The following is a 20,162-nucleotide window of genomic DNA, read 5'->3' as shown; positions in this document are numbered from 1 at the left end:
GGTGCACAGCATCAACGCCGAACAAAACCGTGCAGACCCGGGAAACCCGACTCTTCCCAAATCAGTCCGTCAGACAAGAAACACGCAAAGGCAGGGCAGTACTCCCTAGAACAACGGGGGAAAAGTGTTTATTGTAGCCAATAATACAAACTAGTACTCGTCCACTCTGGACTAGTGGGTCCACTAGTGTCCCCTAGTGACACCTTTCATTCTCTAGCCGGTTCAGCCTCGAGCAGGAGCCACTCGCTGGCCGGTAATGTTTGTCAACGAAGCAAATCTTCTTGGCAGGGACTCGATAAATCAGGGTGCTCTCAAGTGGGCAGGAAGCCCTTTGTGGTTCATGAAGCCTTGGCCTTTCGGCGCTGGGTCCCCCAAAGGAGAATGGAGATGGCTAACGTGGTGGATCCCAGAATCCCAAAGAACATAAGCAGTGGAAAGGAGCCCTGTGAGAATAGCAAACAAGTCACAGCAGTATATATGCACAGGGCCATGTTCTAACACCTAGTTCCTTCTTAGTCACTCATCCCCTCACTTTGGGCACGTCCCTTGTAGATTCCTATCAGCAACTGGCATCAGTTCCTTGTCTTGTATCTTTGAGAAGTTCTTGCCTAATGCATTTTTATTTCTAAAAGGTCCAGTTCCTCACCTGCCTCGTACACTTGTATCCGTGGAAACCATCAGCACAAAGGCACTGCAAAAGGCCAGGGCCATCAGACGCACAAGACCCATTCTCAGGACACATTTCTGAGAGTAAGAGAAAAAACAGAGCCACTGGAGACTAAGGTCCCTGAGGAGCCAGCCTCCTCTGATCTCAGAAGCTCAACAGGGATGGGCCTGACTGGTACTTGTATGGAAGGCTATCACTGGATCTCATTGGGTATTTTTCTCAAATATCTGCTTAGATTCTCTTAATTATTTCTAGATCAGAAGCAGAGGAAAAAGCCAGGCATGGTGACAAACACCTAAATCCCAGCCAGCATTTTGGAGGCAGGGGCAGGGAGATCTCTGTGGGTTCTGGTGTACACAGCAAGTTCCAGATCAGAGAGACTGTCTCAGAACATAGAAACAAAAACAAAAATTGGAAGAACTGTTATAATCAGAATGTAACAACAATAACAAACGAAGCCTTTTCAGGGGAACAGAGAACTCTGGACAAAAGCCCTTTAGCATCTCTATTTCTCTAAAGTACAGAATAGCTTAACTTCAGAAAGAAGGAAAAGGATTTCCCAGTGAAGTGGCCATACTACAGCATACCTGGGCTTCCAGTGCTATTGCAAAGGTCCTTTTGCCCCTGGCAAATCTGCTTGTCCGTGAAAGAGGTAACACTGTCCCAGGCATGAACACCTCCAGGACAGGTGACATCCTGTGGTAGTATCCTGAAGACAATACACGTGTTCATGAATGCACAGCTGGAAGAGGTTAGGGTGTAGCTTGGTAGTAAAACAAACCTTCAGCAATACACAGAGCTGTGGTTCAATCCCACTCAGACACATATGGCCACTACTCGAGTGCACACACACACACACACGCACACACGTACCAGCAGTGGCAACTCTGATGTTGCTGAGCACGCAGCAGCTCACATCTCTGATTATTTCCCCCACTCTGTTTATTACTCACAGAGTCTGGAGCTGAGTAAAACCACGGAAGGTGCTCGCCAAATCATCCTTGAGAGGATTTGCTTGAAGGTCTCTGCAAAGTACACACTGTTAGTACTCTGTTTAGAAGAGCATGCTGCTGGGTGTGGTGGCGCATGCCTGTATAACCAGCAGTCTGGGAGGCAGAGGCAGGCAGATCTCTGTGAGTTCCAGGCCAGCCTGGTGTACAAAGCTAGTCCAGGACAGCCAAAGCCACACAAGAGAAACCCTGTCTCAAAAAAACAAAAAGGGGTTGGGGAATGGAGAGATGGCTCAGTGGTTAAGAGCACTGTCTGCTTTTCCAGAGGACTGAGTTCAATTCCTAGCATTATGGCTCGTAACTGTCTATAATATGATCTGATGCCCCCTTCTGGCATGCAGGTGTACATGCAGATGGAGCACTTATTTACATAAAATAAATAAATAAATCTTAAAAAAAAAAAGAGCATGCTATTATATTTTTATACACACTTTCCTGGGCTATTAGTCCAATCGCTATCCACAGACCTAAAGATTTAGGTACTATTAACCTATCTTTTAAAGAGTTATCTCTAGCTGGGCACAGTGATGCACACATGTAATTCCAGCACTCAGGGAAGCAGAGACAGGCAGATCTCTGTGAGTTCAAGGCCAGCCTGGACTACAAAGCAAGTCCAGGACAGCCAAGGCTACACAGAGAAAAAAAAAAGTTATCTCCAAAGACTTTTCCATTACCATAGTTACCTTTTGGGCAGGAAAATTCATAACCACTTACATGATAACAGCAGTAGAAGCCTGAAAAATGTTTGTACCGGGATCCTTCAGTGAACAGTTCTGGAGATCTAGCCTGAAGAAACAAAGTAATTAGTCTAACTATGCTTTTTTTTCTTTGAGACAGGGTTTCTTGTGTAGCCTTGGCTGTCCTAGACTTGCTTTGTAGATCAGGCTAGCCTCAAATGCACAGTGATCTGCCTGCCTCTGCCTCCCTGAGTGCTGGGATTAAAGGTGTGTGCCACCTACTATGCCTTTTTTCATACCCATGTAAGCTATATTGATGGAACATCATTATTTTCAGAACTATAAGAGTAAGGCTATGGTAGTAGACATTGTAATCATGTATTATCCAATCTATTTAGCGCTAGCTTCATGTAGACATTTTAATTTGCCTAAAATTCAAGTTCATTCTCACAAGCAACACTTCAGACATGTGTGAAACCATGGCTCCTGTGCTGCTCAGTACTGATATGGAGCACTTGGATCAACAGAAACTTCTTTTGGGTCACACAGTTGCAATCAGTATAGCTATGTGTGGTGCAAATATTGGAAGAAACTTTGTGGGTTTTTTTTTTCCCCCTCCATGATTAGCAGGTCTCATACTGTGATTCTCAGACTCAGAAATTTTTGTTGTTGTTGCTGGGGATTGAACCCAAAGCCTTGTGCATTTGAGGTAATCATGAAGCCATAGCCACTGCTCTACAGAAATTTTGTTTTGTTTTTTGAGACAGGGTTTCTCTGTGTAGCCCTAGCTTTCCTGGAACTCACTCTGTCGGCCAGGTTAGCATCAAACTCAGAGATCCACCTTCGTTTCTTCCACCTCTGAGTCCTGGGGTTAAAGGCCACCACACACAGCTGACTGTTTTGAGATGCGGTCTCACTCTTACAGCCCACGTTGGTCTCAACCTTGTGACCATCCTTCTGCCTCAGCTTCTCAGATGCTGGGATTAGAGACAAGAATGACAATGCTCAGCATCCCCAAGGAGATCATTTCTTTTTGAGACAAGATCTCAGAGTAACCCAAGCTAGCCTCAAATTCACTAAGTAGCTGAGGGTTCCCTTGAATGGTTGGTCCTTCCAAGTACTGAAATTATAAATGCATGCCAGGCCCAGCCACAGAGGTTATTTATTTATTTATTTTTGGTTTTTTCAGTCAGGGTTTCTCTGTTTTAGCCCTGGCTGTCCTGAACTCACTCTGTAGACCAGGCTGGCCTCAAACTCACAGAGATCTGCCTGTCTCTGCCTCTTCAAGTGCTGGGATTAAAGGCATGCACCACTGCCTGGCTGCCCTAGAGGTTTTAAACAAAAGGGAAAAAAAAGTCAAATGACTTAAGTTTTTCCAAAGCACATTTCCTATCACAGGTAACTGTAAATGACTATACATTGGAGACTTAAAGCCTTCAAGCCGGGTCATGGTGGTGGTTGTGGTGGTGGTGGTGCAAACCTTTAATCCCAGCACTTGGGAGCAGGGGTAGATGGGTGGATCTCTGAGTTTGAGACCAGCTTGGTTTACAGAATGAGTTCTAGGGCAGCCAGGGCTACACAGAAGAATCCTATCTTGAAAAACCAACCAAACAAGTACTTCCACACATTATTTTTTTTCATTTACTGAGTACCTATAGACTACAAACATTATAGCATTATATAACATGTAATTTAGCATCTGGCCTGGTATCAAAAGCCCATAATCCCAGCTACTCTGGAAGCTGAGGCAGAAGGATCACAAGTTCAAGGCTGGTGTGGGCAATTCAGTGAGATCATGTGTCAACATGGATAAACACTGAAAGGATCCAGGTGTGATGGCTCAGTCCTGTAATCCCAGAACTTAGAAGGCTGTTGCAGGATTGATACGAATTTGAGGCCATCCTGTGCTACATAGTATGAGGATAGCCAGGACTATATAATGAAACCCTGTTCCAAAGAAACAACAGAAAAGGAAAAGCTAAACTGAAAAAAGGTAGTTTACCAGCATGCACAAGGTCTTAGGTTCATTACCTAGTACCCCAAAACAATAACAAAAGATATAAAAAGTAAAAGGCTGGAGAGATGGCTTAGCAGTTAAGAGTGAGTAGTGCTCCTGCAGAGGACCTGAGTTCAGTTCCCAGCACCCATATGCGGCATCTCAGAACTACCTATCACTCTCAGATCCTGGGGCATCCAAGGTCTCTGGACATTTCCAGCACCTGCATTCAAGTGCATGTACCCGTACAGATACACAGATACACACACATACACACACACACACACACTAAAAATAAAATGAAGAAAAATTTAAGTGTATTTTAGTAAAAAAAATAATCCAAAGGCTTAATAATAAAACTATTTTAGATGATGCCACAAAAGCCTATAAAATGGCAAAAAACAAAAAAAAAACAAAAAAAAACCCTATCACTTGTCCAGAAAAAAATAGCAAAATATTGTTTACCTATCTAAAAATACTATATCAAGTTTAAACATTTCAGAATCAAGCATTAGACGCCTCCAGTTAGGTACCAATATTTATCCCCAAAACTAGTTGGGCAAGCCTGCAGACTCCAATCTGGTCTTTTTGAATATCCAAGGATGTCTTCTTCTCTCTCACCCCAAGATGGTGCCCTTTTGATTTAGACAGCATCGGGCCTGCATTAGCTTCGATGTAGCCTCACAGTAAGCAGCTACTCTGGACAAATTTTTCACATCTCCCGGACACTGGGTGCATATCTGCAGAAGAAAAAAAGAAACATTATTAAGACACGAGAAAGAAAAAAGAGAAACGAACAAAGATCAAGAGCGCCGGTGTGCTATCCAGAATTCCTATAATACAGAGCGGAAAGGTGGCTTTTATAAATAGAACCCAGTTCTTCCCTTACAACCGGGCATCGAATCAGCGCCCTGTACAAGTCCTTGCCGAGCGAAGGGCCTCATCTTTGCGAATCATTACTTGACTACAGCATACCATCTACAGAGACTCCTCCGCCTGACAGGAGTGTTCGGAAAGTGTTAAAGGGCTGCAGGTACACCACGAACCCAAGCGTCACAAAATACATTGCCATTGCACCACACACAGCATTCGTCCAATGACGGAAGAACGAAGAGACTCAGTAGTGGAAGAACACTTAGTTATTCAAAAGCAAGGTCAAATTTCAAAGGTCTCTGAATGTGGGCAGGGCTAAGGTGCCAGTGGCCAGCGCTACGTGAGTGAGTACTCAGGAGCAGGGACAGGGCTAGGGGAAGCTCCAGGGACCAACTCTGAGCTTCGGGCTGGCCGAGGGGACAACCACCGGCGGGCGAGCTCGACACAAGGCTGACGACCAGCGACCGTGTTCATCCAGATCTCAAACTTTCTTCTGTACCTCAGGTAGAGCCACGGCCCTTTCCGTGCCCAGAGCCAGGAGCAGGGCAGCAGCCCAAACTATCGGGCGCACAGAACCGCCCGGCTCCCGGGACGCCATTTTCCACTTCGAGCAACCTTGACAGCTCGCGAGAGCAGAGCGCGAGGCTCCGCCCCCAGCGCGTCCCGCCTCCGCCTTGAGGCGTGGCCCAGCCTTTGGAAGCCCGTCACTCTGGGGCGTGGCCTAATCGGCCGCCCGCAGGCGCGCGGGGCGGGGCGTAATTTGCCAGAGCCCCGGGGCGGCTGGCGGACTGGTGGGCTCGTGTCCTCGCTCGCCTTTCCCTGTTCGCGGTGGGCAGACCCACCACCTCTCCATTCTTCATGGAGCGCAGGCCTCTCCAGGCGGCGCTTTAGTTGCCTTGAGCCTACTGCAAGTTCCCTCTTCCCGGTGCCGATGCCCGGGCCGGTCCATCCGCCCTCAGTAAACATGGCGGCGCGACGACCTGGGCGGGCTGGGGGCGGGGTCCCGCTGTCAGCAAGCCGGCCGCTGCCGGCCGGACCTGCCGGCGGGCCAGCAACCCACGTGTGGCCATCTCGCAGGTGGGCCGGGAGGGGCGGGGACTGGGCAGGGGCCGAGAGGCTGGGTTTCGGCCAGCTCGGGCGGCAGAGGCGGAGCTGGGAGGGGCGGGGCGGGGTGAGGCTCGGCGTGGGTCTCGGGGACGGTCTCAAATACTAGCGCAAAGTGGTGGGTCCGCCACGTGTGGAAAGAAGAGGAAAACTGAGGCGAAAGAGGGTAAGGGTGCTGGAGGAGCGAGGATGGAGGGCGAAGGGCGAACGCCTGCAAGGAGGACACGAGCCTGGGAACCCTTCACCTTGATGTTGCGCAGCGTTCCGGGCACCGAGGTGAAGCGGGAACGACGCTTCCCTGACTCATTTTCTCTGCCTTCCCAGGAATAGAACAATGCTGGTTTCGGAAAGAACGGAGGAACTTTGGTAGTCCTGGCCGAACCGCCGACGCAAGGCAACGTAGCTCTCCCGCAGTGTCGGGAGCCCTGACTGGAAGGGGAGACCCATCACACCTAAGGGTGAGGATCCCTCAAAAACCCTCCAAAGACAAGTTGAGCTCATCACAGGTATCCTGCCTGTTTCCTTTTCACATGCTTCAGGTGTCTGCCTGGAAATCCTGAATTTACATTTTTTAATACATTTTAGTGAGAACGGCCATTCAGATCTTGAGGAATTTTAAACCCTAGACCTCGGTGGCAGTTGGCCCTGCAGGTGTTCCCTTACATTTCAAAGGGGAAGGGGGTGAGGATTTGGCCCTTCACCTAGTGTTTTCCTAGCTCATTTGGTCCCCAGTACTACAAGAAACAAGCCCACAAACCCTCAGTACTTTTTGCCCGCAGTTAAATCCAGTACAGTGTGTGACTACAGTGAGACTTTTTAAAAAGTCTCTTTTATTCGTGAAATAACTTGGCTTTCTTTTGGCTACCACTCAGAGATAGACATGTTCGTTGGTGTGAACCAGTGGAGTTTTTAGAAAGCCACTGTTCTTTTCCTAGAATTGGATCATGTGAAATGAAGGCTGCGTTACTGGATTGGCATTTTCCTGGCTGCTTAGCTCTTCTTCCTCCATCCTAGATGATTCTTGGTGCCTCACGCAGATTACTTATCAGGAAACTCCATAAGTAGAGGGACCCAGTCAGTACAGGGACCTACTGTCCCCCACCCCTTGGTGTTTTTATTTTGAGATAGGTACTCACTGTGAAGCTCTGGCTGCCTTGGAACTCATAGCCACCTGCCTCTGCCCCTTGGGTGCTAGGATTATAGGATTAGTTTATAGAGTTGTTTTTTTTTGGGGGGGGGGGTGGTTTTTGTTGTTGTTTGGTTTGGTTTTGGGGTGATGGTGCATGCCTTTACTCCCAGCACAGAAGCAGGTGGAACTCTCTGTGTAACAGCCCTGGCTGTCCTGGAACTCACTTTATAGACCATGCTAGCCTGGAACCCAGAGATCTGGCTGCCTCTGCCTCCTAGTGCTGGGGTTAAAGGTGTGTGCTGGCACCACCACCACCACCCTTCTATTCTATAGTTTTCATCATCTCATAGCAGTGACAGATTGCCAAAGTGTTGCAATATACCAAGACCTGGGGCATCTTTAGGTTAAACCAGAGTGCTCTGTTGGGATTCTTGATCTGAAGACCAGCATTTGTGACAGTAGGACATGTGACCCAGGCTTAGACCCTGTCTTTGTCCTGTGAGGTTTATAGTTCAGGTTTATTTAGTCTGTGGGAACTGCACATTGCCGGCCAGGCAATATGTGCCCGAGTGTGTCTGAATGCAGTGCAGGAGGAGATGCTCTGGTCTGGTGGGCAGGATGTGTTAATCTGTCCCTGGGTTACTTGAAATCTACACTGTTCCATGAACGACTGACTATAGTTTGCACTCTGCTCCTTTCCTAGTCTTGGGAATAGTGAGGTTGGATCACTAGTGAATTACCTCTGAAAAATCCTTTTTTACTGTTTTGCACTGTGTGTTTGTCCATGTGGGTTCTGGGATGACCAGGAGTGACAGAGCTGGAGTTACAAGTGGTTTCAAGCTAACTGATGTGGGTGCTTGGAACCAAACCTGAGCCTTCCACAGAGCAGTTAGAACTCTTTGAACCTTTGGGTCATCTCTCCAGCCCCTATAATAGATATTTTTTCTAGGTGTGGTGGTATAAGCCTTTAATCTCAGTACCTGAGTTCAAAGCCAGCATAATCTATAGTGTGAGTTCTGGGCTAGCCAAGGCTACATGGTGAGATCCTATCTAAAAAAAACAAAACAGAAAGACTCTCCACAGATTCTGTAGAGAGATGCTCTGAGACAGACTTCAACTGGAGCATCCTGTACTCTCCATGCAGGAGGTTGGGAAGGAAGATTCTACAGCAACCAACACACAAGAAAAGGAAGTTGCTTGTGTTTATACAAATTAAAGGGAGGGTGTTTGGATTTAGAAGGGCGGGGTCTCAAAGTGTAGTGACCTTTACTAGGGTAAGAACTGTAATCTATTTTGTAAGAGTCTGTTGTGCCACCCTACCTAAACTGCTATAAGCAGGGAATTTAGCACCTAGGGAAGGTAGTAGATAGGATCTAAGATGTGGCTGATTCCTCTGAAGGCAAAAATCTGAACTAGTGACAATGAGGCACTTTAGTTACTGCTCACATAGCAGGTATTCAGAGAATTTTTGTTTGGTAGTTTTTGTTGTTGGGTTTTGGGAGGGGTTTGTTTTGGGGGGGGGGGTTGTTTTTCCAAGACAGCTTTCACTGTAGCCTTGGTTGTCCTATAGACCAGGCTGTCCTGGAACTCAAAGTGATCCGATTGCCTCTGCCTCCCTCAGTGCTGGGATTATAGGGGTGTGCCATCACGCCTGGGTGTGTTCAGAGAATGTTAACTGTCATGAGTTGGCTGTTTAAATGTGTAGCATTCTCTAGTGTCTCCAGTGAGTACCTCTAGGGGATTGCTTTTGAAGACAGCTGACACACCTGGAGATTAAGATGAGGAATCCCTAGGTGTGGGTTCTAATGCTGCCTCTGACAGTTAGTTAATTAGTTAGTTGTGCTTTTAGAAGGGTTAATTGAAAGGCCAAGGAGGTAGCTCAGTAGATCAAGGGCTTGCCACCTAAGTATGAAGACCAACATTGTAGTTGCCGTAGATCTCTGTAAGCTGGCCTGGGAAACCCTTCCTGGAAAATGACTGAAGAAGATACCTGATAGCAGCCCGTAGCTTTCTCATGTTCATCTATGAATCTGCTTACAGACATACCCATAGGGAAAACAAGTAAACTTGAATGATCTGGGCCTTTGTATGCATTTGTGTAAAATGACGAGGCTGGAAGAGTGGTTTACTTTGAATAGCGTGAGCCCATCTTTGTTCTTTAAAGGGCTGTGGCATAGTCTTAGAATTATTACTTTCGTGTACATAGAGTTAGAAAAGTAACTTTCCAGTCTTCTCTTGGCAACTCCTTTCTAACTCTGTCTAGCACACAGAGTGCCAAGAACAGTTTAGGCTAGAGTCTAATCCGTCTAAGAATGCTGTTGAATGTGAGCTCTCTGCTCTCCATTCTGGAGCTTTTAGAATTTAGTCTGGGGACATAGGGTGATAAGGGCCATTTGGACACAGTTTGGTTCCCTGAGGAGCCCAAAACAAAGAGCATCTATGCTTTTCTGTGACTTCACTTTTTGCTCTCTCCTCAGCTACTTACAGAATTGGAGCCTCTACCTCTGTCCTGCTCCAGGCAGCTCTGCCTCAGTAGAGGGATTGCTTCTCCAGGTATGTCTGTTCTCAGCAGGATAAATGGGATCACTCACTCTCTGCTTGCTGTTCAACTTGTAGTTCTGACTGTCTTTTCCAGAGGTCCTGTAATCCTAACTTTGAATCTTTTGGCTGTTTTGCAGTGTCCTGTCACCTTGTCTGTCTTGCTGTTTTTAAGAATTGTTTATATATATGGGTGTTTTGCCTGCATGTATGTACCACGTTTGTACCTGATGCCACAAATGGCCTAAGAGGGCATCAGATCCCCTGGAGCTGGAGTTACAGGTGATTGGGCAACACCATGTGGATACTGGGAACAGAACCTGGGTCCTTTATAAGAGCGAGTACTCTTAACCACTGAGCACCTCTCCAGATCCTGCCTCACTTTTCAATCCTACCTCTCTGAGCAGGTCCGCTATTGACTGGTGTGTCTAACAGGAGCTGAGATACAGTGGTAGGGTTTCTCTAGTGATATTGGGGATATTAAAAAGGAGTACACCTGGGTAGTGGTGGCACATGCCTTTAACCCCAAAAGAAGAAGAATGGTTGGCCTGCTGATGTTTTGAATGGGGCTTGAGACTGTCGGGAGATGAGCTCACTAGTCAGTGAGGGGATAACACCTAAAAGAGGTGGAACTGAGGCCAAGGAGAACAGGGAAAACCCTGCTATCATTAGTCTCCATTTCTTCTCTGCTGGGCTGTGGCGCCAGGCTGGGCTCTGCTGGCTAAGTACATTGTAGTGACTGGGTCTGTGCCTGCAAATAGAAGCAGGGGATTGTATGAAGAAAATTGGCCTAGAGTTGACTTTTTATTTTATTACTTGGGTGGAGACCCAAGAAAGGTCCTGAGTTTCATAACTGCACACCCAAAGGTCCTGGCCAAGTTACTGTCTCCTTTCTGTCTCAGCTCTGCTGCTTCCTCCCTCCCTAACATCTAACAAACCTACCCCATGCCTTCTAGGCATTCACCACTGTGTTGGCTGGCTAGTCTGGCCATGACATGTCTAAAGCCTGTGGTGGGCAGCCATGATGGCAGGGTAGGCTTGACTGAGAGATGAATTCTTACAGCTCCCCCTGAACCATGTCACTGGGTGGAAGAAGCATGCTGTGGGACTGAGTCAGGAACCAGCTTGGAACCGTTTGCCTGTACCTGCTCAGTCAAGTGACAGCTCGGAGCCCAGGAGTACCAAGTCGCTGCAAAACACAGGCACAGTGAGGATGAGTGCAGGGGAGAGCACTGCAGCTCCCTTCCACACAACCTCAGACACCAACATGAGTGTTGCTACCTTTTCTGTTGTGGACTATGTGGTATTTGGCCTGTTGCTGCTTCTCTCCCTTGTCATCGGTCTCTATCATGCTTGCCGTGGCTGGGGCCGCCATACTGTCGGTGAGCTGCTGTTGGCAGACCGCAAAATGGGCTGCCTTCCTGTGGCACTGTCCCTACTGGCCACCTTCCAGTCAGCTGTGGCTATCCTGGGGGCACCAGCTGAGATCTACAGATTTGGAACCCAGTATTGGTTCTTGGGGTGCTCCTACTTCCTGGGACTACTGATCCCTGCTCACGTCTTCATCCCTGTCTTCTACCGCCTGCATCTTACCAGCGCCTATGAGGTAAGCAGGAGAGGGTGACTTCCAGACCCAGGGATGGAGAAGGGGAGAAAGTACCCAAGAGGGCTGTGACCCTGGACACTTCCACCTAAAGAGTAACTGCTTCCCGGTTATTCTCAGTTCTTCCCAGGAGGAGTTAAGGTGGGGAAGGGACAGGGGAGTGCCATGCCTAGGAGGTCTAGAATATATGCTTTGGATATTCATCTCCTTGTGTTAGTAGGCCTCTTGAGGAAAGAGGTTATATATTATTAGGGTTGGAGTCCAGAAATACCATGCCATAAAGGATATATAAATTCTTTGTGCTTCTCTCTAGTACCTGGAGCTCCGGTTTAATAAAGCAGTGCGGATCTGTGGGACTGTGACCTTCATCTTTCAGATGGTAAGTGTAAGTGGAATGTTATGGAAACAGCCTGGGACATGGGAGGGGGAGCTGAACTCAGGCCTTCAGAAGCTGTTGGAGTTTTCCCTGCTCTCCAAGTGACAGAGTTAAAATCCCTATGAGTGACAATGTGGCCAAGTCCCTGATGGCATTCTCTCCAGTGCCACTGCAGATTTAACAGTGGTATCAAGCTAGGTTTTGGGAGAAATGAAGGGAAGCCTTGGGGATACTGTCTTTCCACCTGCATGTCTTCTCCCTCACATCCTCTCCCATATCCTACAGGTGATCTACATGGGAGTTGCTCTCTATGCACCATCCTTGGCCCTCAATGCAGGTGAGGGGTCCTAGTCCTTGACTTCTGGCCTTTGCAGACTGGGAAGATGCTTTAGGAGGGGCAGAGAGGGTAGAGTACTACAAACAATGTGACCTTGAGAGAGCTGACCCATTGACTGGGCTCTTGGCTTGGTCTTTCCAGAGGTCAAAGTAGACCTGTTTAACTTCAGTTGAAAGCTGGTCAAACATTACCATGCCACACCTCAACGGGTTAGTCAGCATTTTGGTGGAGCTCTGAAAATGTTTTAGTTCATCTTTAATGACTAATTGCTTCATTTTTATGGTGGGTTTTTGTTTGTTTTTTTGAGACGAGGTCTCTGTGTAGCCCTGGCTGTCTTGGTACTTTGCTATAAACACCAGACTAAACTCCCAGAGATCGACCTGTCTCTGCCTCCCAGAATGCTGGGATTAAAGGTGTGTGGGACCACAGCCAGCTTGTCTCCATGATTTGAGCAGCTACACTTACCCTGGATGACGTTCCAAAGAGAGGAGTGTGTGACTTTTATCTGTTTACAGTGACTGGATTTGATCTATGGCTGTCAGTGCTGGCTCTAGGAATTGTCTGCAACATCTACACTGCACTGGTAATTTCAGTAATTCCTAGGGCAATGGCAGGAAGACAGGGAAAGGAAAAGAAGGGATAGCATAAAAAGAGACAAGAAATGGGTGAACTAGGGTGGGGCAGGTTGGAACAAGATAAGTGTCTGCTATGAAAAGCAGAAAGTGGGATACTCCAACAGTTTGAGGGATTGTGCAGGGGCTTTGTTAGTGGTGTAGTGTCCACCCTCTCTGGTTGATCTGACATTTTTAACACGTTTTTCCCTATAGGGTGGACTGAAGGCTGTCATCTGGACAGATGTGTTTCAAACATTGGTCATGTTCCTAGGGCAGCTGGTGGTTATCATTGTAGGCTCGGCCAGAGTTGGTGGCTTGGGGCATGTATGGGATGTGGCTTCCAAGTATAACCTCATCTCTGGAATCGAGTAAGTATGTGCTCCCCCTGGCTGATGTCTACAGCACCTAGGGGCTAAGTCTATTTCAGAGCCTGGTCTCAGGCCTTTAGTAAGCAGAGAGAAAGCTGGCAACACCAAATGGAAGAAAGGTGATGTTGAGTACCTGGATGGTGTTTATAGAAGGCCTAGATAGTGTCTTGATGCATGCCTGAGATGAGGCTAGTTTTAGAGAAATGGAACTATATCTTGACTCTCCTCATTCTGTGCCTTCTGTCATTCTTTGGCCTAGAGGTGGTGGCTCTGCTCTGTTTTTCACTGACCTGTCTTAGGAGAAAAATAGGCATCTTGGCTGTGGTAGTGACCAAGGAGTTTTGTTTTTGTTTGTTTGTTTGGTTAGTTTTTTGTTTTGTTTTTGTCTTTGTTTTGAGACAGGGGTCTCTGTGTAGCCTTGGCTGTCCTGGACTCCCTGCCTCCTCTAGTGCTGGGATTACAGGTGTGTGCCATGGAGCCTGTCTCACCAAGTAGTATTCTTATTGCAGGCTGAATCCTGACCCCTTTGTGCGTCACACATTCTGGACTCTGGCCTTTGGGGGTGTCTTCATGATGCTCTCCTTGTATGGAGTAAATCAGGCTCAGGTGCAGCGCTACCTCAGTTCCCACTCAGAGAAGGCTGCTATGCTGTGAGTGCAGGGATGGGAAGTATTGGAACAGACACTTTGGAAAGGGGTTCCCTAAAGACAGTGGGGTGGGATAGGATTCAGGGTCCCTGCGCCCTTATTAGGGACTTCCTGAAGGTTCAAGGGGGCATGTGTAAGAGTGCCATCTCTGTCTTTTGCAGCTCCTGCTATGCAGTGTTTCCCTGCCAGCAAGTGGCCCTCTGCATGAGTAGCCTCATTGGTCTGGTCATGTTTGCCTATTATAAGAAATATAATATGAGCCCCCAGCAAGAGCAGGCAGCCCCTGACCAGGTGAGATGGCCTCTCTGGCTCCTTCCTGTGCTTGTGGGAATCTGGTCTGGGTCCCTAAGCAGAGTATTTGTGTGGCTGAATTGGAAAAAAATGCGAAAATAGTTCTTTGCTGTCCTGAAGGCCCAGCTGTCTAGCATGTCAGATCCCAGTCTCCAGCGTATCTAATCAGTGCTCATCCCATTTGATGGGTGTCAACCAACTGATACCAACTCCCCACTGCTCTGTTGGAAACTGTTACATGTCTGTTCTCATCTAAGCTTCCCAATAGCCTGATTTTACAGAAGACGGGCTTGGTGAGGTAGGCAGCATGCTGACATCACACTGCTCATCAGAGGTGGCTTGCTCTTCAGAGCCCATTTTCTCACTGCTTGAGGCAGATGCCTTCGTGTCTGCCTCTCCTCTCTGATGCACCCAGGCTCTAGATTACCAAGGGTGCGTCCAGGGGCTTCACACAGAAGCAGGAGGTGACACTTTTCTGAGTGCTCTGTTTGCTTGCAGTTAGTCCTCTACTTTGTGATGGACCTCCTGAAGGATATACCAGGGCTGCCTGGGCTATTCGTTGCCTGCCTCTTCAGTGGATCCCTCAGGTACTCCCTTCTACAGCTTGCCCTAGATGTGGTGTACCTGCCCCTGCTGGAACAGTGTACCCATCTGTTTTGGATAGCAGGACACAATTTAGCCTCTCCCAAGACACACTTTTGTTTAACAATATCAGTCGTCTACTTGATCAAACCTGTACTTTCATCAGAAAAGGCTTGCCTTCATACCTTTGATGTAGCCTGGGCTATATGGACAGGGTGGTTCCTTATGCCTCTGATCCTTCTGTAACGCCCTTAGTTCTCCCTTTCTTGGCTCTCAGACCCCACAGAGCTCGTCTTTTTTCCCTCCTTTTCAGCACCATATCCTCTGCATTCAATTCATTGGCAACCGTCACAATGGAAGACCTGATTCAACCCTGGTTCCCTGAGTTGACCGACACTCGTGCCATCATGCTTTCTCGAAGCCTTGGTAGAATTGCTCTTAAGTCTTCTAAGATAACACCCTGACCATGTCATCAGCCTTCTGAGGTTATGTTTGTCCTGGGCTCAGCACATGCCTCATGCATCACTCAGCCTTCACCCATCATGTATTGCATGCAGGGAAGAGCAGGGGTATATAGGGTCTGGGTCTCTGTCTGAGAACAGCAGCAGCCCTAATGCTGGGGCTGGGGCATGAGGTAATATGTCTTTCTGGGGCTCAGAAGTGGTAGTTTGGTTGGAAGAGTGTTACCCCTCCCATTCTTGTTTATTCCTCAGTTTATTTCCTCCTGTGTTTCTCCCCAGCCTTTGCCTATGGACTGCTTTGCCTGGGAATGGCCTATATTTCCTCTCATCTGGGATCAGTGCTCCAGGTAATGACTGTGGAGAGGAGAAAGAAACTCTTGGCAGGGAATAGGGGATAGTTTGAAACAGGAAATGAAGACAGCTGTTTTGATAGGGATTTAATTATTACATTTAATCTGGGTGTAGTGGTACATACCTTTTAATCTCAGCATTTGGGAGGCAGAGTAAGCAGATGGATCTCTAAGTTCAAGGACAGTTTGCTCTACAGAGCTAGTTCTAGGACAACCTGGGCTACACAAAGACCCCTGTTTAAGCAAAAGCATTTATTCATTTCTTGTGTGCTACTTGTGTAGCACATGCTACTGCTCAGGTGGAAGTGAGAGAATACTTGTGGGAATTAGATCTTGGCTTGTACCATGTGGGTTCTGGACATTGAACTCAGGTGTGAGCCTTGACAGCAAACACCTTCATCCCCTGAGCCATCTCACCAGCCCCGTAATTTCTTAGATAGCCTTTAACTATAAACAGACTCTCAAGTGACCGAAAGCCCCAATGTCATTTCTAGAATGTTAGCCCAGAGTGTATACTCACAGCCATTCCTGCCCTGGAAGAAACCAAGAGCTGATAACTCACTGGACATTGAGGCTAGGGTCTCAGGCCTGTTTGTTCTTTTCTCTTTCCATCAACCCCAGGCGGCACTCAGCATCTTTGGCATGGTTGGAGGGCCACTGCTGGGACTCTTCTGCCTTGGAATGTTCTTTCCATGTGCCAACCCTCTTGTGAGTGACTCTTCTGGCTCCCCAGATATGCATGTGCATGGAATTGGGCTGCTGAGGCTTTCAGCAGGAGCTCTGGGGATTGGTGTGGTTGGCCTGTGACAGGAGAGTTGACTCTGTTTCTGGGCAGGGTGCCATCATAGGCCTGTTGGCTGGACTCACCATGGCCTTCTGGATTGGCATTGGGAGCATAGTGAACAGTATGAGTTCTGCCGTGGCGTCCTCTCCCATTAATGGGTCCAGCTCCTTCCTGCCCAGCAATCTGACCGTTGCCACTGTGACTACCCTGATGCCTTCCACTACCCAGTTCAAGTGAGGCAGGGTTTCCTCTCTTTCTCCTTGGGTGGTAGCTCAGTTTTGAGCAATTTCATGGGATCCTTTCTAAGGGATGGGTTACTGTGGGTCATAAGCAGGGTTAGGTTGGTGGGTGGCTCGAAGTACCTGAAGAATGCCCTGACAAAGCACTGCTTACTGTCCTTACCCTCTCATCCCAGGCCCACAGGACTGCAGCGGTTCTACTCCCTATCCTATTTATGGTACAGTGCGCACAACTCCACCACAGTCATTGTAGTGGGCCTGATTGTCAGTCTGCTTACTGGTGAGGGCGTGGGATTGCCACCCAGAAAAATGAGGGGCTGAGAGAGACTTTTCAGTCTGGGGGAGGGAGAGGGAGGACCCTGCCCTTGGGACAGAGTATCAGTAGCAGCCAGTCTTCCCTGCTGACATCAGAGTAGGCTGGAGGAGTGGGACCTTGGTACAGGGAGAACAGAATGCTTGCTGCTCTGAGGGGCCTCTGACTGACAAGCACCTTTGCCTTCAGGGGGAATGCGGGGCCGGTCCCTGAACCCCGGAACCATTTACCCTGTGTTGCCAAAGCTCCTCGCACTCCTCCCCTTATCTTGCCAGAAGCGGCTTTGCTGGAGAAGCCACAGCCAGGTGAGACCTGCTGTCACATGTCACATTCCACTGTTCTCCTTGCGCCTGCTGTGCTCACCCTTTCATCTGCTGCTCTCCCCTGGGCCTGCCTGGCTCCCTCCTGGGAAGCTCTGAAGTGGACAGTCTCACCTTTATTCCAACTGCCCTTGCCTACCCTCACCCTTATTCTTTGTGTTCCCCAGGATATTCCCGTGATCCCCAGCCTGTTCCCAGAGAAGATGAGGAATGGAGTGCTGCAGGACAGCAAAGAGAGTATGGCTGAAGATGGCCTTGTCCACCAGCCATGCAGTCCTACCTACATTGTCCAGGAGACCTCCCTGTGACCTGTGATGGGAACACAAGCCTCCAGTCTGCCCTCAGAGCATGACAGCAGCCAGAGGCTATTTTGTAGTGCCTGGATGAGTCACTACATGTGTTCTGCAGTGCTGGGGTGGACGAATTAGCCCACAGCAAAGGACCTTGATCTTTAATGTCTTTATCTCCATGGGAGCTGTTGCGTGCAAGGGTGAGAAGGTTTTTTATTATCCCTTGCCAGTCTTTTAGGATCAGGTTTGCAAGATAGAGAATTATATTATTGTGGGGAAATAAATGAATATACCAAAAAAAGGATGGCTTTTGGTTAAGTATGGCCAGGATCCTTGGGAGTGAGTAGAAACAGCATTTCATGTAACTGTTCAGTTAGCATAATTGACCAGCTCCACCACTGTTAAGCATGAAGTCCTTGGCCACCTGTTGATTCCCTCACTGTCATGTCAACCTGGATTGTCCCAACCATTGTGGGCCCTTGTGGTCACTTTTAGGTTATCTGAAATACTTAAGTCCCTTTCACTCTTACTGCCTACCTTGATTCTTGAGAGGGAGGCTTTGCTGTCGCTGGGCTCCAGAATAGACAGAAAGCCCTCTACTTTGTGTAGAGGGCAGGTGCACGTTTTCTACATCACAGACCCCAACCCTCCTCAGGTGGTACTTAAGAGACAGGGCCCTCTCCTGGCCCCTTATGCAATGCTGTCCTCTGAACTCTTATGCCAGGGCACCCTCGTGTCATTCTGTCATCTGTGCTCCTATTTCCTTTTGGATTTTTCTCCTTATGCATTTTGTTCCTAGGGAATAAAAATATCTGTTAGACCTAATGTTTGGATTTGTGTTCCTTCAAGTAACCACCCGTTCCCTGGAGAAGATAAAAATCTCTGTGTAGGTGTTTTCCTCTACTGAGGCAGAGGCCTTGTGGCCTCTAGTCTCTGCAGGTGGCTAGGAGGGGAGGGGCCAGAGTTAGGCTCATTGCTTCTTGAAGTGTCTCATCCCATCACCTGCCAACCTCAGTTGTCAACACAAGAACTGCTTTGAGATTTGCTGTTGAGGCTAAAGAGAGAATATTAACTGGAAAAATTGCACTGGCCTGTGTTGTGAAGAATACTGAAATAGCCCATGCCTCCCAGACTCAGTCTCTTTCCCTGCTTGGCCCCATCCTACCGTTCAGAGCAGCCATTTACATGTCTCAGTAGAGACACGGGGCCAGGCAGATCTGACTATGCTGTCCCATCCCCTACACAGCTCAGGCCAGGACATTATGTGTCTCAATATCCACCGCAAGTCCTGGCTAGAGAAGTAAAAGTATAGGCTAGTGAGACAGCTGTGAAGCTGTAGTTCCATGCCTGAGACAGGCTTGATAGAGAAAACTGACTCTTGAAAGTTGTCCTCTCACCCCAAGATATCCCATGGCATGTGCACATACCCATGTAATTAAAAAAAAAAAAAAAAAAAAAAAAAAAAAAAAAACATGTAGGGGACTACATCTGTGATGTCAGAACTTGGGAGGCACTAAGATCACAGGTCAGAACTTAGCTCAACAGGAACTAGGTCTCATTGTTGCCTAAGCCGGCCACAAACTCCTAGATGACATGATCCCCTTGCCTCAGCATCCCAAGTGACTGGACTGTAGATGTGTGACTTTATGCATCACTTCACTCCCTTTCTGCTGTCTTAGCCAGCATCTGGAGAAACAACGCTTATGCCCAAACAGACTGCAGTCACTTCCTGCCTTCAAAGGGCAGGAGAGGGCTCAGTGGACAAGAACTCTGGTGTTCTTGCAGAGGACTTGGATCCAGTTCCCAACACCCACGTGATGGTTCACAGCCATCTATAACTCCTAGGGGGATCTGATCTCCTTTTCTGGTCTTTATAGGTACCAGATATGCATGTCATAAATGTGCAGAAAAACACTCATGTACATAAAAAAACAAAATGTAAAAAGAAAAAGGCATGCTTTTGAGTAAGGCTCAGCAATGGAGGTATTAAGATGTAGAAAGTGGAGAGTGGGCTTCAGAGAAAGAGTGTCCCGAACAACAGGACAAGTGTGCTTAGGATATTGGCTGATACCCAAGAAAGAATAAAAAGAGAAAAGGTAAAGTTATGTTTTTGAGTTAGAATTCAGAACAGTAGTCGGGCTTAGTGGGAATCTGTAAGAGCTTCTGAGGTCTCAAAGTGCATTATCTCATTGAGGGGATAATCCTCAAGTCTCCTTAACTTGTCTTCAGGTAAATCAGCTCTTCAGAGGAAACCTCCTGGTCAGGAGATAAGACCAGTTACATTAACTCTTAAAGAAGGGGACAGTAGTATACAGCATTGTAAACAGGGCAGATTAGAATGTTATGTCTCTATTTAAGACCAGGTTCTTTTTTTATAAGCTTTATTTTTATTTTATGTGTATGAATGTACCAAATAAATGTCAGAATAGGGCATCCAATCTGAAACTGGAGTTACATATGATCCATGAAGATGTTGGGAACTCAGCCTTGTAGGAGGAGCATGTGCTCTTAACCACTGAGCCATATCAGCCCCAATACTATTCCTTTAAGCAGGAAGTAGTTTTCCCTTAGTGGACCTCAGTGTAAACCCTGA

General features: G+C 47.7%; 2 protein-coding genes across 7 annotated transcripts; one reads left to right on the top strand and one right to left on the bottom strand.

Moving 5' to 3' along the window:
• Window positions 1-102: 102 nt before the first annotated feature.
• Window positions 103-5,878, bottom strand: Atraid (all-trans retinoic acid induced differentiation factor). Of its 3 annotated transcripts, XM_055626790.1 has the most exons (8): window positions 5,326-5,485; window positions 4,972-5,090; window positions 3,159-3,331; window positions 2,392-2,463; window positions 1,621-1,692; window positions 1,255-1,376; window positions 647-744; window positions 103-443 (listed from the first exon to the last, which is right to left on the bottom strand). In XM_055626790.1, exons 3-8 carry the CDS (start codon window positions 3,305-3,307, stop codon window positions 339-341), a joined length of 618 nt encoding a protein of 205 aa, XP_055482765.1. In that variant the 5' UTR covers window positions 3,308-3,331; window positions 4,972-5,090; window positions 5,326-5,485; the 3' UTR covers window positions 103-338. The 3 variants fall into 3 exon arrangements, with proteins under 3 accessions (XP_055482765.1, XP_055482759.1, XP_055482766.1); XM_055626784.1 differs by lacking the exons at window positions 3,159-3,331; window positions 5,326-5,485 and adding an exon at window positions 5,723-5,878; XM_055626791.1 differs by lacking the exon at window positions 3,159-3,331 and having other exon boundaries at window positions 5,326-5,482.
• On the top strand, window positions 5,546-18,394 carry Slc5a6 (solute carrier family 5 member 6). Of its 4 annotated transcripts, none has more exons than XM_055626764.1 (19): window positions 5,546-5,727; window positions 6,652-6,785; window positions 9,934-10,009; window positions 10,135-10,276; window positions 11,058-11,600; window positions 11,911-11,976; window positions 12,259-12,310; window positions 12,826-12,893; window positions 13,138-13,292; window positions 13,802-13,942; window positions 14,101-14,230; window positions 14,729-14,817; window positions 15,126-15,238; window positions 15,553-15,620; window positions 16,245-16,331; window positions 16,459-16,640; window positions 16,823-16,926; window positions 17,149-17,264; window positions 17,447-18,394. In XM_055626764.1, exons 5-19 carry the CDS (start codon window positions 11,208-11,210, stop codon window positions 17,585-17,587), a joined length of 1,905 nt encoding a protein of 634 aa, XP_055482739.1. In that variant the 5' UTR covers window positions 5,546-5,727; window positions 6,652-6,785; window positions 9,934-10,009; window positions 10,135-10,276; window positions 11,058-11,207; the 3' UTR covers window positions 17,588-18,394. The 4 variants fall into 4 exon arrangements, with proteins under 4 accessions (XP_055482739.1, XP_055482748.1, XP_055482723.1 ...); XM_055626773.1 differs by lacking the exon at window positions 5,546-5,727 and adding an exon at window positions 6,212-6,300; XM_055626748.1 differs by lacking the exon at window positions 5,546-5,727 and adding an exon at window positions 6,405-6,493.
• The last annotated feature ends 1,768 nt before the right edge of the window (window positions 18,395-20,162 follow it).

Source organism: Psammomys obesus, unplaced genomic scaffold (assembly GCF_907164565.1).
Source record: "Psammomys obesus unplaced genomic scaffold, mPsaObe1.curated_primary_1811, whole genome shotgun sequence".
NCBI lineage: Eukaryota > Metazoa > Chordata > Mammalia > Rodentia > Muridae > Psammomys > Psammomys obesus.
Note: the sequence above shows the minus strand (reverse complement) of the source record. Positions and strands in the feature narration are given on the sequence as shown.